The sequence below is a fragment of the Gopherus flavomarginatus genome, chromosome 3 (assembly GCF_025201925.1).
Source record: "Gopherus flavomarginatus isolate rGopFla2 chromosome 3, rGopFla2.mat.asm, whole genome shotgun sequence".
NCBI lineage: Eukaryota > Metazoa > Chordata > Testudines > Testudinidae > Gopherus > Gopherus flavomarginatus.
Window position 1 is genome coordinate 112884964 of NC_066619.1, and position 17521 is coordinate 112902484.

At 40.4% G+C, this 17521-nt stretch overlaps 1 protein-coding gene across 2 annotated transcripts in view; it reads right to left on the reverse strand.

Annotated features, from left to right (window-relative positions):
* The window catches only part of KDM4C (lysine demethylase 4C), a 443189-nt gene that overhangs the window by 146433 nt on the left and 279235 nt on the right, over positions 1–17521 (reverse strand). For both annotated transcript variants that reach the window (XM_050943102.1, XM_050943101.1), the window contains one exon: positions 4473–4654. In XM_050943102.1, the coding sequence (XP_050799059.1) occupies positions 4473–4654 (182 nt within the window). The remainder of the gene's footprint in view (positions 1–4472; positions 4655–17521) is intronic.

The window sequence follows — 17521 nt, forward strand, 5'->3', positions numbered from 1 at the left end:
CTCTGCACCAGAGAGCTGGACCCAGGGGGAAGAGTGAGATGGCAAATGGACCAGAGGGAGTGAGGGGTGCTCCCCTGGCGAGGATAATTTCCCAGGAGAGAGGCTTTGGGGATTCTCACTTAGGAAAAGCAGGGTTGCACTCCAGCTGGAAGGGCCAGGGTGGCTGTCCTGGCAATGAGGGATGGAAGAGGATTGACAAAGAGTCCAGGAGTGACAAAGAGTCCGTCGTATGGTATGTGGGGTGTCAAGGGACAAGATGGAATGGGTTTTTAATGACTGGGTGATTGGAACTTCTGTTGCAGACTATTGGTAGTATGTTTTGGAGAAGAAAAAAAAGTAGCCTCAAGAAGGGGTACAGCTGAGGCACAGAGTCCATGGTTTGACTCAGGGGAAACTGAGGCAGACATTCCTATCATGCTGCAGCCTGTTATAAGAGGGCACTTGAGGAGGAGCTACCTCTTGACATGCACAAATGGCACTTATGTGACATATAATATAGACACTGGGGCACAAGTAATGTAATAAGAAACACTGAAAGAGAGAGATGGAAGGAACACAACTGTGGAGGAGTAAAAAGTGTCTGTGAAAGACTATAATGGGGGAACAATTTCAGTGATGGGAGAGTGCATGCTGACACTTAATACAAAGCGAACACAATAAAAAAAAGTTTGTGGACAGGGGATTGTGGCAGAGGCAAACAACCAGTCTTGGACCTACACGGCTGTGAGATGCTCGGTCTCGTAAAAGAATGTAGGATAGAGAGACAGAACAACCACCTAGACTCAGATATGAAAGTATTAATAGCATCATGTAAAGACGTATTCACAGGAAATGGGTGCTTTCCAGTAACATGCAAGATACAGTTAATAGATGAAGAAGAACCTGTGGTACACACTACACGAAAAGTTCCACAAGCCTTAAGAGCTTCAAAACATGACAGCAAATAGTATCCTTCAGAGAATAAAGGAACTGACAGATTGAGTTTACTCCTTAGTAACTGTAGAGAAAAAAAGGAGAGGACTCTGGCTGTCTACGGACCATAAGGAGCTGAACAAAACCATAAAAAGAGAACACTTCCACTTGCTCACAAGAAGTAAACTGCTGTCAGGTGGTAGGAACCAAATTCTTCAACAAATGAAATATATCGCTGGATTTTGACACTGAGAGCTCCAAGATCTGACTTCAAACAGACCGTTTTGGCAGATGCTACTTCTTCAGACTGCCTTTCGGAACATGTTCAGCTCCAAAAATATTTCACAATACAGTGAGGCAGGTCCTAAAGGGTGTAGCATATATGAAAGTGTTTGTGGATTAACTAATAATTTGGAGCAGCACTTCCACTGACCATCAGGAATAACCGAGGAGAGTACTGGAAACTGTGAGAGCTAATAACGTTAAACTGAATAAGGCCAAATGCCGTTTACAAACAACACATACAACATAGTTGGGAAAGAGACTGACCTTGAAGGGAATCTTGCCCAATGAATCAAAGGTTCAGGCAATATTGAACATGCTGAGACCTGAAGATAGAAAGGGAATTCAAAGACTGCAAGGCATGTTGAATTATTTCAAGAAGTTCATATTTAACTATACTGCTTGCACAGCTCACCTAAGACTTGTGCTCCACCAGGTCACCAAATAGGTATGGATGCCAGAGCATAAAAGAGAATTAAAGTATTTAAAGTAGGTTCTGACATAACCTCCAGTGCTGCAGTTCTTTGACTCATTGAAGGATATCAAGCTCTGCACACATACTTTGAAAGGAGGGCTGGGAGCAGTACTAGACCAGCGTCATGGAACTGATTATGATTGGTTGCCACTCTTATATGCCACAGAGAAGATGTATGCATAATCTGAAAAAAGACATTAATTCTGGTGTATGGATGTACAAGATTTCACAACTTTCTCTACGGTTGTAGCTTCAAAGCATAAACTGATCAAAACCACTGACTGAAATATACAAAAAGGGATTTGGAGAAGCACCACCCTGGATATAGTGACTGCTTTCAAAAATACAAAAGTATGAGGTGACACTGGAGTTTCAACTTGGATGCCATTTAGTAAGGGCAGACACTATCAAGAACTTATGCTTCAGGTGTCAACAAACAGCTTGATGACCTGGAACAAGCAGTAAACATACCTGTGAACATGGTAAGTGTCACATGCTGTATCTCCAGGCATATGGGATGAACTGGAGACAGCAACAGCTAAAGATGAAATGCTGCAAGCAATGATACAAGCAATAAGTAAAAGAGGAAAAATTCAAAAACTTCTCACCTGCCTAGTCCCACTATAAAACAGCTTTCAGTGATTGCAGGAGTGCTCTTGATGTGAACACAAATCATAGTTTCAATAGTGATAAGGAAAATATTGGATTGAATACATGAAGGGTACCTGGGAATGACCAAATCCAAAAGAAGAGCTAGAGAAGTTGTATGCTGGCCACAGCTTAATAATGACATTGAAGAAATGATGGGACAGGTGTGCAACATCAGAAATGCAAAAATTCCCAGCAGAAAGAATCCAGAAAAATTAATCACTTGCAATTCCATGGGACAAAGTTGGAATTGATGTGTTAAACTTGGGAACACATGATCATCTGGTTATAACCAATTTCTTAGAAGTAGTCACACTTGAAGATACTACATCTGCAACTGTTATCAGGCACATTAAATCTGTATTTGCTTGGCATGTTATTCTTAGAATAGTAATAACTGACCATGGACTACAATTCAAGAATGAAAATGTAAGACTTTCAGCATGAGACATTAAGTCCCATATACCCTGAAGCCAATGAATTATCTTAATGTGGAGTATGTATAGTGAAGAACTTGCAGAAAAAAGAAATGGATGCAAGAGAAGATCCATTTCTATCACTACTCCAGTTATAGAGCTACTTCATCACAATTTGGAAAGTCACCTACTGAACTCCTTTAGAGCAGATGTATAAATATCTGATGACCAAATAGGGGATATAAATGAAGGATAACAAAAGAGCCTGTGATAGTGAGAAAAAAAGACGAAATATTATGATAAAGGAGCAAGACCTCTTCCATAATTAAAAACAAAGACGTAGGAAGAATTTGACCAGTCAAAGCTACAATGATCAAAGAGGAGTTACCTCGTTCTGGACTCAGTGACCACAGTCGAAAGCACAATCTCATGAAGGAATAAGCATCTGCTCAATATACCTGACAACTTGGCTGACAAGTGAAGTGAGAGCAGACATACAAGTTGAAAACTATTCCAAAACTGACCCTGTTATTGATGAGGCAGAACCTTAGAAAACGATTTGACTAAAGAGGGTTTGCACCACAGCAGATTGGAAAGCTTGCTGAAATGTCCCAAGAGACTGATTGAGACATGTTAAGGTTATGTTTAGCAACCTGAAAAGTTAGGTCAGTTAGTGTATTTGTAATAGTTTGATAGTTTAATTTAACAGTGTTTTAGTTCAGGCAGGAAATTTCAAAAAGGAATCTAAAAATAAGAAAATGTGCTGTACTAAGTCCTCCAGGAAGTGCGGAAATGCCAAACGTCCTGCACACTCTAGATACAGTCTTTAGTTTGCTGGGACACACTTCCTGCTAGAGGCAGTCACAAAGAAGCCCAGGATAAGGCAGTTGCAGGCTGAAGCTACACAGAGTAGTAGAAAGTTTATCATCTCATTTCTGTACCTACGTCCTGTTCTTATTAAGGAGTTTATTATGACAACAGTCTGCTCGTCAGTGTGATATCACAAAAGTCAGATTAAATGATTTGGTGGTCCCTTCTGATCTTAAACTCAACGATTCTATGTCAGAATTTTCACCTGACATTCATTATTGGTATTTCCACAAACATATATCAAACAGTACTGTAAATGAAATGTTTCCTCTGGATGAAGTGTTGCTGCCCAAAAGGCCCAAGTACCATTAAACCACAGGGGTACTGCAGTGCTGCAGATCGCAGACCAGGAAAAGGACAAACAGTAAGACTCTGTTCTCCCTTGAATAACTTTCTTTCCACCGTAATGCAGAGAGAGATTTTGGGGGGAGGAAGGAAGTGACTAGTGGACCTACAACTACATGGTTCTATTTTCAAATCTGTCTCCCCTGCAAGGAATGAGTGCACAGTGCTTATTGTAAGCCCATGGACTGTAGTAAAGGCCATGAAGAAGCTACTCAGTTACTCCATCTTCTACCCACAGGCTGTGAGGGGGAAATTGGAAGGACGTGTGCCAGTAAATCCTTCTTGAAAAATGTATTTACTGTGGCTGGTGGATCATTTACCCCTTATGCAGTGATTAATACTTCACTTTCTATACTAATGAGTCTTAGCTAGAAATGAATTTTTCCTTTCCTCTTCATGTCACAAATTAACCTTCTATAATGATTAGTGTTTGCATCATTTAATTTTATTGTTATGCATAGCTATAAAAGAGACATTAAAGACTCCTTTCCAAATAACTACTGAATTATTCGAATCCGGCTTACCTTGTAGTAGGGCATAAGGAGAGTGCAAATGGCACAATGGGGTTCCATTTTGGCCGCAGCTGCATTATATTCTTTTTCAGCAATGAAATCATGTGCTCTTTTCTGCCAAAGGTGGACAAGAGGTTTGGCCCATGACTCTGTTTCTTGCACTTCCTCTTCGATTAAGGGAGCCTCAAGCAGTTCTTAAAGAAAATAAACACCTGGTAACACTGCATTCTTGGGATGAAGGCAAACGATACTGAAGCATCCATCTGCACTAGCAATGAATAGCAGTGTCAAAAGAACTTCGGCATATGAGAACAAATGCAAAACAACAATACAATTATGCGGTGCGGTGAAGAGGTCCACAGTACAGGGTAGAGAGGAGAGCTTTGCCCCTGTGCGACATGCTTACTTCTCCACATAAAGGGCATCAGGGGGCACTGCAACACTTATATTCCTTACAATTTGTGCTTATACTCAGATCTGCAGAGTGAACACCTATATCCCCCATCTCTTACTTCCTCCAACCTCTGCCTCCTTCCTAGTATGCACTCTGCTTTAACTCCCACCACTGAACCATGCTAGAGCCTGTCAACCAGCACCAAGCAAGTCAGTTGGTTTTCCCAATACGATGCATTTTTATTTGCTTTTTAAAATATCTTTATATTCATTTTCTGCAGCATATAATGCATAAATATTTTGGACTTCAAAAATATGCAATACTGAGAGACAATCAGACCCTGCCTATGATCAGGCTCAGGTGACGTTCAGTGGGGGCAGTGATGCCTCCTGGGCCACCATATGAAGAAAGATCCGGCGTTCTCAGGAATCTGTCTTTTCAGACGTGAAAGTAAGTTTGCCTTACTTGTACATTGTGTCCCTCTGAAAACCCTCATAGTGCCTGAGACTAATACATTACTCCTTCCTCTCTTCTCCACACAGGTAGATAGATCCTTTCCTTCAGGTGGATTTTTGCCATCTCACCCTATGAGCAACCTCTGCACCAAATTAGCTGGGAATTCCTAGCAAATGACTAATTTTACCCTATTAAATAAACTACACACATGCTAGAAATGTCCAGCCCTCATCACAAGGAGCTGGAACTCTCACAGAAGCAAAGTTTAGAGGTAACATGCAATTAATTTTTGTTCAAGTCTCCCCAGATTTGGTACTAATGGAATATGTCTAGTTGTAGCTAGAAGACCCATGATGAAAGGTGAGAGGATTAAAACAGCCTTGAGTCACATCACTGAACTAAGGACCTCCCAGACATCCTCCCGGGAGGCATTCATTTCTACTAAGTAGCCTTGGGAAATGTGTGAAGAGAACACTGAGTAGGGTATCGCATATCTCTAGGACAGAGGATGATGCCCTTTCTGCCCAGGAGGCAGCTAGCCCTCAAGTAAAAGTAAAGCAAGTAGTTATTCATAGGACAAAGAACCACTGCAGCGCTGCATGATTCTTTAATACTAGTTCTACTAGTTGAATTTTACTCTGAGTGCTAGGGACAAAGAACATCAGGAATAAATACATACAGAGAATAGTCTAATCTTTTAGAGGATTTCTTAACAGGGATGGAAGGAAGGAAGGAAGGAGAGTGTCCTCTTCTCAATGGAGACTTGAAAGATAGCCACTAGTTCTGGCTACAGGAAATCCTCTAACCAATCACAAAGAAACAGGATTTAGTGGGTTGAAAAGATAATGACAAACCCTTTTCCAGCCAGACTGAGATTGCAAGAGAGAAATAATTCCTTGGGCAGCACGGCCAACTAGTCTAACTCTCTTCAGGAAGTGCTAATAGGTGTCTGTCAGGAATGATGTAGAAAATGGGGTCCTGGGACAAGAGACTTGGAGAAAAATCCTGTCCCCATTGAAGTCAATGGCAAGACCCCCACTGACTTCAACAAGGCTAGAATTCACCCTGGTGTTACTTTAATGGGTCCTCCAGGACTAAATTGGTGGAGACACACCATGTGACCGCCACATGGATGGCAATGATCTCTTTAGGATCCCTGGACTGCATAGGTATGGGGGGGAGGGTTTAAAACTCCCTGTTCACTCTGTGAAGGGCAACCTGTTTCCCAGCCTTAGTAAAAATTTGCTGGAAAACTCTGAAAAGATAATTTTGTGGACTTTTGTCCCTTCCTCCTGCAGGTTTCTGTGCAGAAGAGACTATCAGTCAAACTAGTTATTACTAGTAAATCACCCCAGGTGCAAAGAGCAAAAAAATCAGGAAGGATGGCTGCTGAGATTATTTGACCCTTGTGGCAAAGTTTCTCTCTGAAGTGATCCCCTTCCACATACACACACGCATATACCCATGATTAGGAATGATCTCAGTGGTTCTTGAGGACATGAAATTTCTATGCAGTCAGATGAATGGTGACTGTGAAGTCTTTGAGATGGGAAGTTTTAGAAAAATGGAAGGATAGGTATCCATTATGGATACTGAAAACCCTGGGAATGGGGAGAGAGGAAAGAGCAAAAAGCTTTGAAAAGTCATTGAATACAATTTAAAGAAGAAGAGAAGAGACAGTTCTATAGTGTGGTGTTCATTTTTAACAATGTATTTATGAAGATTAGTTTCTTTCAGAAGAAAACAATATAGAAGAGTTAAAGTAAGCTGGATCATCACATTCCTTCAGCCCATGACTGCCTTCACCAGTTTATAAAGAAGTAAAGATTTTATAGATCGCTTCCTCTGATAAAACTATCCTGAATTGCCGTAAATTATAATAAAGCATAATAATTGTATTGGTGATGAGTAAAGAAATGAATTATTTTCATATAAACACAGTATGTAGCCACATATTGGATAGAGGAATTAATGAACTGACATATACTACATGTAAATTTATTTGCAACGTTATACACTGCTATTAAAAAAAACAGCTCTTCAAGAAACATTTGCCCGCAATGTACATACAGCAGACTTGAGAGAAACAGGAAATGTATGTGAACAGCTGTTTCCAAACTTAAATTCAGTTTACAGATGGCTATTGGGTAATATGCAGGTACAAAGTGTACAGTTAACAATGTAGGAATAGTCAGACAAATTAAGATTTCCAGAATACAGAGTCTACCTTTAACCAAAAGTTCCACCATATTTTTTATGTTAAAAAAGAGTTCTATTGAGCATATTTACAATACCCTAGAATCTTGAAATAAAATACATTGTTCCCTGCCATGACAACACCTATCAGTGTTGTCATTTTCAATATGACAAGCATAGATTATTATTTCTTATATTGCCAAAGTAGCAGAAGTCAATGAGTTAATGTCTCTTGCACTTTGCTCTGTGGCAATTCCCTAACAAATTTTCTGGTACAGAATTTACATCTACACCCTTTTACATACTCTGTCATACACTCTCTCAGACCTCTGTTCTTGGCCCTTTCCCCTCTTTATTTACCTTTCCTTATAAAACCACCTCATTGCTAGCTTCATTCTTCTTCCATTCAATGGCTATTCGCCAGGATGGGTGAGGATACTGTTCCTAGCCTCTGTTTGCCTGAAGCTGGGAATGGATGACAGAGGATGGATCACTTGAAGATCACCTGTTCTGTTCATTCCCATTGGCCACTGCTGGAAGACAGGATACTGAGCTAGACAGACCTTTGATCTGACCTAGTATGGCCATTCTTATGTTCTTGCTAATTTCTCTCCAGAACTAAACTTCTCCCTCAACTCACTTTTGAACCTCTACATTGTCATTATTGTTAATATTTATATTAAAACTGCACTTTCAGATTTTGAGTGGCATTGAGCTAAGCACTCTGCAAACACAGAGGTAGACACAATCCCTGTCCTGAGGAGTTTACAATCTATATCTTCCAGAAACAGGCACAGTGCTGGGAACTGCTGACCAGATTGTCAGCTGGCATAAAAGGATATAACTCTATTGACTTAAATGGAGCTCTGCCCATTTACACCAAGTCAGCATTGAAAAAAAAATGTTCTTGAGCAAATCCCTCTTCCCTCAGATATGATAATTTGATGCAGCAAATCTATTAGTTCTGATACAGTCAAAACTCTTACTGATGTCAACTGATTACCTGTGTAAGGATTACAAGATTGACCCACTACTGGTGCCTCATGGAAAACTTTGAAAAGCATTTCTGCAATTTATCCAGTATGTCAGATATGCTGCTCAATTCTTCAATGATCCATTTTTTGATTACTGACTACATCAACAAAGAACCTCTCTATTCCTTAACAGTTCATCTGTTCTTGTTGTTTACTCCCCATCTGATATCATAATACTCTATTTCAGACACTATAATTATTTCCATAGCTACCAATGATGTCGTCACAAGTGAGGCTACACTTCCAGAGGAAATGAGCTGCAGGAACAGATGATTCTTTAATGCAAAAATACTTTCACACAAAAAATCTGCTCAGGAGTAGACCTGAATGCTTTACTTTGAGAATACACTTCATACACCGGTATCCAGACTTTTTAACAAACAGAAACTCTGTTATCTGATTCACATTCTTATAAACAACTTTCTGTTCTCCCCATGCTGGTTGGCTCAGCAGAACATCAGCAGATAAGACTCTATGGATGGAGTCTAACAGCATATAAAGTCATATATGCTCACATCCTGATATGGGCAAGAAGCTATGCAAGGGGAACTGGCCAGCAGACTTAAGATCGTGTTCAAAGTCCTCTGACCTGGGAAAGTCCTCTGACTGCAGAAAGTGTTTGCTGGGCCAGCTCCCTTGACTGTGCATTGAAGTCTTTATTTCCGGGAACACGACTGCAGTACAAAAAGTGGTTATGTGAAGTCAAATCTTGGGAAAATGAATCTAACCTTCCAATAAGCAAGTTTCAGTTATCTGATGTTTAGATTAAAAAAAAAAATCTTCAGTTAAACTTTGGTTAATTTCTATGAGCTGTCACTAAGGTAAGTGAACATTAAGTACCTTAACTAGTTGCCAGCATCGCATCAATAATGGTAAAAAAAAACCAACCTACTGATTCATGGGGTGCAATTAAAAAATTAAGCTAAACAAAAAGAAGTTATTCTTAAACCGAACAAAGAGCATCTACACACAACCTTGCACCAGCTTAACTAAGCTGCTTTTAAAACAAACCTTTAGTTAAGCCAGTGCAAGTCTGCATGTCGATAACATCTAAAAGAAGTCAGCTAGCACCAAATGAGTACAGCCAGGAAATTAACTGAGCAAAATTAAAACATCACACTATTTCTACAAACTGCACATTTTACACTAGCATCCTTGCCAAGTTCAAAATATGATAAAGGAGCAGGCACAGAGTAGTCTCATATCAAGTCCGCATTTCTCTTCATATGCTTTCCAAATGCAATAACAACAGCCACTTATATAACAGCCTTTCATCCATGAATCTCAAAAGCCTTTACAAACATTAATTAAGCTCAGAACACTCCTATAAAATGGGTAAGGAGTATTATTAGTGCTGTGCGTCTCTTACAAAGTTTGGTTTACTAAGTGAACTCCAAAGTTTTAATCACAGGAAAGTAGAATGAAACAGTTCATTTCAAGTCTCTTATCTCAGAGAGAAAAAGAGGAGGAAAAAAGTTTTGAAATTCAGCCAACTTGAACTGGGTTATGAGTTCAAGCTTCAGAGTATTCACAAACTTCATCCCATGCTGGTGAACACGGGCTGAGGTGGTTCCGGCAGCTGGTGAACCTCCTTTTCTCATAGTCTGTTGGAGAAATAGACCCTCACCGTCTACTATTCCCAGAACCCCATATGAAGACCAGTTCCCCTAGTTATTCACAGAACTCTTTATGCACTGAAATCTGAGTGCAGCACATAGACTATATGTGCAGCCAAGTATGGGCAGGGATAAGTATGACAGGAACAGCTGGAAATTGGCTAAGCCCAAACAGTTAACAGCCATATTATAATTTGGAGGACACCCGACAGAACGCTGAAGTGTCTTAGAAGCAGATCTACTAGTGAACAAAGCTTTACTGAACTCGGAGCAATAGAAGACTGATGTGAGAACCCGAAAGCTGAGTTAGGCCTGGTCTACACTACGTGTTTAAACCGATTTTAGCAGCGTTAAACCGATTTAACGCTGTACCCGTCCACACTACGAGGCTTTTTATATCGATATAAAGGGCTCTTTAAATCGGTTTCTGTACTCCTCCCCGACGAGAGGAGTAGCGCTAAAATCGGTATTACCATATTGGATTAGGGTTAGTGTGGCCGCAAATCGACGGTATTGGCCTCCGGGTGGTATCCCACAGTGCACCACTGTGACCACTCTGGACAGCACTCTCAACTCGGATGCAGTGGCCAGGTAAACAGGAAAAGTCCCGCAAAATTTTGATTTTTCATTTCCTGTTTGCCCAGCATGGAGCTCTGATCAGCATGGGTGGCAATGCAGTCCCAAATCCAAAAAGAGCTCCAGCATGGACCGTACAGGAGATACTGGATCTGATCGCTGTATGGGGAAACAAATCTGTTCTATCAAAGCTCCGTTACAGAAGACGAAATGCCAAAGTGTTTGAAAAAAAAAATCTACAGGCTACACAATGCTGCGTGACAAGCGTAACGGGAAGCCAGAGACTCAAATGGACGCTCGTGGAGGGAGGGAGGGGGTACTGAGGTCTCTAGCTATCCCACAGTCCCCAGCAGTCTCCGAAAAGTATTTGCATTCTTGGCTGAGCTCCCAATGCCTGTAGGTTCAAACACATTGTCCAGCGTGGTTCAGGGTATAGCTCGTCAATTTACTCCCTCCCACTACCATGTGAAAGAAAAGGGAAATAAATTGTTTTTGACGTTCTTCAATGTCACCCTATGTCTACTGAATGCTGGTGGTAGACGCGATGCTGCAGCGGTGAAGAGCAGTATCCACTCTTCTCCCCTCCCTGGTGGCAGACAGTACAATATAACTGCTATCCGTCGTCACCATCAGCCTGTGCTTGATAACTGCTGAATAACCCTGGCTGGCCTCAGGGGCGCCTGCGTAAAAATAGGAATGATTCCTAGTCATTCTCAGTAGATGGGACAGAACGGCTGGTAACCGTCCTCATCATAGCAACTGGGGGCTGAGCTCCATCAGCCCCCTCTCTTTCCTGTGTAAAGAAAAGATTCTGTACTGCCTGGACTAGCATAGCAGCGGCATGCTGGGCTCCTCTCCTCCGCACCGCTTAATGTCCTGCCTGGACTGTCATAGCACCAGGAGGCTGCCTCCCCCTCATTTTAGCTCACTAACAAGTCAGTGTTTCTTATTCCTGCATTCTTTATAACTTCCTGACACAAATGGGGGGGGGGACACTGCCACGGTAGCCCAGGAAGGTTGGGGGAGGAGGGAAGCAACAGGTGGGGTTGTTGCTGGGGCATCCCCTGTGAATGGCATGTAGCTCATCATTTCTGCGGGATCTGACATGGAGCAGCTGTGCTCTCTGATACACTGCTTCTCTAGTACACTTGCCCCATATTCTAGGCAGGACTGATTCTATTTTTAGAAACCATAAAGGAGGGATTGACTCGGGGAGTCATTCCCAGTTTTGCTTTTGTGCTCCCGGCCAATCTCAGCCAGGGGCACCCATGATAGCAGCAGACAGCACAGAGGGACAGATAACTGTCATCTCATTGCCAAATTACACTGGCAGCAGTCGGTACAGAACGACTGGTAACCATCTCTGCTATCATGCAAAAGCAAATGAATGCTGCTGTGTAGCGCTGAAGTATCGCCTCTGTCTGCGGCATCCAGCACACATATGGTGACAGTAAAAAAAAAAAAGCTGAACAGGCTCCATGGTTGCCGTGCTATGGCGTCTGCCAGGGCAATCCAGGGAAAAAGGGCACGAAATGATTGTCTGCCGTTGCTTTCCCGGAGGAAGGAATGACTGAAGACATTTACCCAGAACCGCCCGCAACAATGATTTTTGCCCTATCAGCCACTGGGCTCTCAACCCAGAATTCTAAGGGGCGGGGGAGACTGCGGGAACTATGGGATAGCTACGGAATAGCTACCCACAGTGCAACGCTCCGGAAATTGATGCTAGCCTCAGACCATGGACGCACACCGCCGAATTAATGTGCTTAGTGTGGCCGCATGCACTCGACTTTATACAATCCGTTTTATAAAACCGGTTTACGTAAAATTGGAATTATCCCATAGTGTAGACGTACCCTTAGGTTGGTCCAAAGCTGCCCCAGTGAAAGAGGCTACCATCAGAAGGAAATGCAGTTACAGTGGGGAAGACGTTCCTACCAAAGAAATCACTGAAGCACTTACCCCAATGGAGCCCTAGCCTTACACATTGACAACCTTTCACCCAGGTGGATAAGTTCAGAACAGACTCCTCTCAGTTGGGACATAGCTTGAAATGGGCAGGAGATCACAGTACTCCTAGAAAATAGGGCTCTAGAGGGTTCTGTAGAAGATGCAGGCGCCACCAACTCAAGTCCAGAATTTTTCAGAGAGACTGAGGAAGAAATCAGGAGCAGAGATTTTGTCTTCAGCTAGGAGGCATCCCTCTCATCCAGTCATCCAGCCTGAGCACCGACTGATGGGGACAGATGTAGTTTACTATTCTGGAAGCAGTAATCCTTAATGTGTCCCCTCTGAGGCTCCCAAGAAGTCTAGTGGACAGGGAAAGCTCAGCATGCTTCCGGGAACTGCTGTGCCTTAACCTCACTCTTCTACATTCTCTTGGCAGGCCTTCCAGGTAGGAAATACATTTCACATGTTAACCGAAGAGCTGTCCTTTTAATTTGCAAGTTTAAGTTCCTGTTTATGCACACCATTTTGGGTTGTGCATGTACAAATGCTCAAAATGTGTGCGCGCAACTTAAGAAGCTGGTTCAACACCTGGTTGAGAGTTTGACCCTAGTTAAGCGTTCAGTGGAGTAATTGTGTAACTCTCAAGGAATCGTTCTAGTCTGGGTATGAGATGTTTGTGTGACACACACATTAAGTGGTCTCAGAGTGACCACATACCAGACGTCTGAAATGGTTGCCTTAATTTGAGGAAAGAAAATGTGCTCTTAAGTTGAGAACTTGCATTCCAAATCAGAGAAAAATTTCCTGGTTGAGTTTTAAACCCTCAAAGTTGGAATTTATACCAGAATGCTGGAAGAGCTTTTACTGAGCTGTAATGGGCAAGTCATGATACAACGTTTGCTACTTGCATTCAACTAGTGTTAGCAAAAGAAAAACTATAATACTAGCAGTATTAGTTCCAGATTTAACATTGTTGTGAAGTGCTTAGATGATAAATTGATGTCATCTTAGTATAAATGGAGTACCATGTCTGTCCATTACAGTTTTCTACTGCTACTTGTGAGCTTAACAGCTCAGCACTTTAGGAAGTACATTTTCTGTCCCTGAGCAGCTGGTCTTTTTGTTTGTGCTTTCACAAGTACATTGTATGCTTCTTGTAATTCCACCTACATGTCTGGCTGTGTATTGCACAACATTTCCTCACAAAACAGTAAAATTAATGGACCACTATCTTCCAAAACATTTATTAATTGGATTATGTGGGCATTAAAGGAGATTTTTCTTTATTAATGAATCTTATTTATTTAATAAATCCTTCATTACATCCCACAAGCCAGACAGAGGACTGGATTCCCACTATTCGGATGTACTTTTATGTTGCTGTAAGTGACATCTCGTTATCTGTGCTGCCTGGAAACTGGTACAGGTTATGGCAAGGTTAAGTATTTTGTTCCCCAGGGAAACAGGGCATGTGCAATTTATTTCCAAAACAGAAGCATTAACACTCCATGAAATAATTAACAACTTAATATAAATTAATAAATATTGCCAAAGGATACATCCTATTGTATAAGAGTTCAGACTTACTGGTATTGATACTATAGTAGCAGTAACAGTGCCAAAACTCTATACCATTTGCTAGATAATACACTCTTAAGACAGAAACTGAACCTCATATAGGATAAATTAATGTATATAATTAATGACATACCAATTTTAACTTTTGCAAATACATACTTGATGCTCTACCATCTTACTTGTCTCAGGGAGGAAGAATTTTTTTTTCTTTACTACCTAGACAAAATAGGAAAAATAAGGACCAGGACTACTTTTAGGAAAAAGGAAAACCTCTTTTAAAACAAACAACATATAAACATTTACTGTTCTGTGGTCCAAATAACTAAGTGAATAATACATTAATGAAAGCAATCCTTGTTTTCACAAATGTTTTGGTTTAAAAGTTTGGAGTAACTCATTTCAACACTCAATATTATCTACTTTGAACAAATTTTGCTTACTAAGTTAAAGTGAAATTCTCAGAAGGGAAACATTTGGGACATTTGCAGAATGGGCTGTTGCCAGTACTTGCTGATCTAACCTAACAGATGTGAAAAGCCATAGACTCTAATACAGTACAATTTTCTTTTGCCAATCTCAACAATGATTTTGCTGCTTGGGGTTATGTTCCACTGATGTTTTCTGGCTGTGTACAGCACCATTCTCTGCTATGAAGAGCATAGCAGCATCTGTTATTTTTCAGGTACTTGAGCATAATATCAGCCCTGGGAGACATTATATGGAGCTTCAAATGTCCTGAAAGGAATTTAAAAAAAATCGATTCACTCAATTAGAAAATAAGTTGCAACTTTGAAACTTCGTTGTTCCTGTATTATTTCTACAAACTAGATTTCAAAAATTGTTTCATTTTCTCAGTGAAGAATGCAATAGGTTTTACAGCATAGGATAAAAAAATGCTAATTTTGTCAATCTCTCATAATAACAGTTCTGTAGAGTCTGTGTAATTTATTTGGTGAGTAAGTCTGATTGCTGAAGTACAATAAGTTCCCACAGTTCTTATAAAAGTTGTACATGAGGAGAGACAAACTGAATCAGCATATTAAAGTCTAAACCTAAGAGCTCCTGGAACAAATTAGTTTTAGATTAGAAGGGAAACTAACTAGGTACATTTATAAACATTAGCAAAACATCACAAAACATGTGACACATCAGTCCCATCTCAGAATGTTTTAAATCTGAAATTTTAAAGAGTATGTAAATTACTAGAGTTTCACTTAAATGACACAAAAACAATTAGTAAAGAACAATTTTACATCATCATTTTAACGTTTATTCAGATAAGGGCAAATTAATTAAACCCTATATGGCTTGGCTGAAGGACTGTATCCCTTATACATATAGAAACTCCCAGAAAGAGAACTGAGGGCTCAAAGCATGCATAAGCAGGCCACGTACCTCTTACTTACTGACTAATCTAACAGGAATACAGCATGTTGACACTCTAAACCTCTGTTTTACTGTGCTTAATGACTCATTACAAAAAACATATTTCTATTTCATAACATGAATGGCAAAAATCCCAGCTAAGAAACAGATTTAAGGGCCAATCCTGCGTTCTTTGAACTCCCAACAAAAGCCAACAGGAGTTTTGTCTGTACAAGAAATACAGGACTGGGCCCAAAAGGTTAAGATAAATTTTTCAGAAATGTTCACTAATTTTGGATACCCAACCCTATAATCACCTGAGTTTCGGTAGTATTACCGGCATGTACCCACAGCTACCACTGATTTCAACTGAAGTTGAATCATCGCTTCTGAAAATCAGGCCCAAGATGTCTCCAGTTGGATGCCCATATACTGAAGCACCCACAATTCAAATGTGGGTCTAAACACTCATTGCTTTACAATGGAAGAAAATGCACCAGTGTACCCCCTCAACCACCTAACTGGCTGTTTGGTCCTTGGTACCATGCACTAAAAGTTCTGTAGTGCTCTTTGAACTACTCCCATCTGAAACATGAGTAGATCAAAGTAGCTTAGTAGCTTGCCACACATTAGCTCTCCAGATAGACCCTATGGACTTCAATAGGGTTGCACAAATGTAAAGGAGCAGAAACTGGACTATTAAAAGAGTGATGTGTAGTATATTGTTGTATGTATATTTACTACACAGACACAGAAATGAGATACTGCAGGTTTGAGGCCTGACTCCTCATTCCATTACACCAATGTGACTTCATGGTGTAAAACTGATGTATAGAAGTGGTAAATAAGGCCTTTTATGTTTCAGCAAGATATGTGAACTATTCCATACAGAGGGGAATGAGCAAGATTTCATTTACTTATTTTTATTTCTTCAACATTAAGATAATCTGAAGTTCTGGGCACAAAAACAAAGTAATAAAACATACACAATTCACTATGGAGAGAGCCCACCTCTACCGGAGACAGCAGATAAGGTTTATATTTTTAGTGTAATCTTAGAAGGTAAAAATCTATTTAGATGATGTCTACGGTTATTCTTTTTTTCAAATGTCTTTCTGATTTCAAGGAATGTTACATATTAAATGAACGTTCTAATCATTATGATTTTCTAAGCCACTATACAAAGTTTGTCCAACTTATGGCCACAAATGTACATATGGAGGCTTAGCAAAAGTGAAAAATAGTGAAATTTTGGCAAAACCTAGCATTTCTCACCTAGCAATAAAAAGGAACTCAGATATAACAGGCTTAGCTATTACAGTGTATATCCTATTTACTCCAGAAATTAAAATGCATTCTCACTGATCAAACTGTCTAATGTACTATCCAATAAAATAAATATTTATACATCATGTTAACCTTTAAATTGCTTTAAAAACATTACAGACTAAATTCACCAGCACACTGCAGCTGCTTTGTGCCATTCCAGAGAAGCAAAGCAGTTCTAAGCCTAGTAAACTGGGTTTATGGCTGCTTTCCATCCCCAGAGCAACACAAAATATCTGAACAGCAGTAGTGAATCTGCTTTAAGTAAATAATCAATCTCTGCATAACCAATGTTGGGCAAAGTACATATTCAATTTTAAGGGCTGGCAGTACTCTCATGCTTACTGTAAATAATGTGCCTCAGTGCTTTGCTGAATCAGGGCCTTGGGTAGCTAAGTATTATCATTATTTTATAGATGGGAAAACAGAAGTAGAGAAATTCAAGTGTCTTCCCCAAATTCACATGGCGAATCAAGGGCTGTTGTGATTGTAACTCAGAAGTTTCATGCTCACAGTCCCCTGCACAGATCACTAGAACCTGTATCTCTTAAATGCTTCATTAATACGATA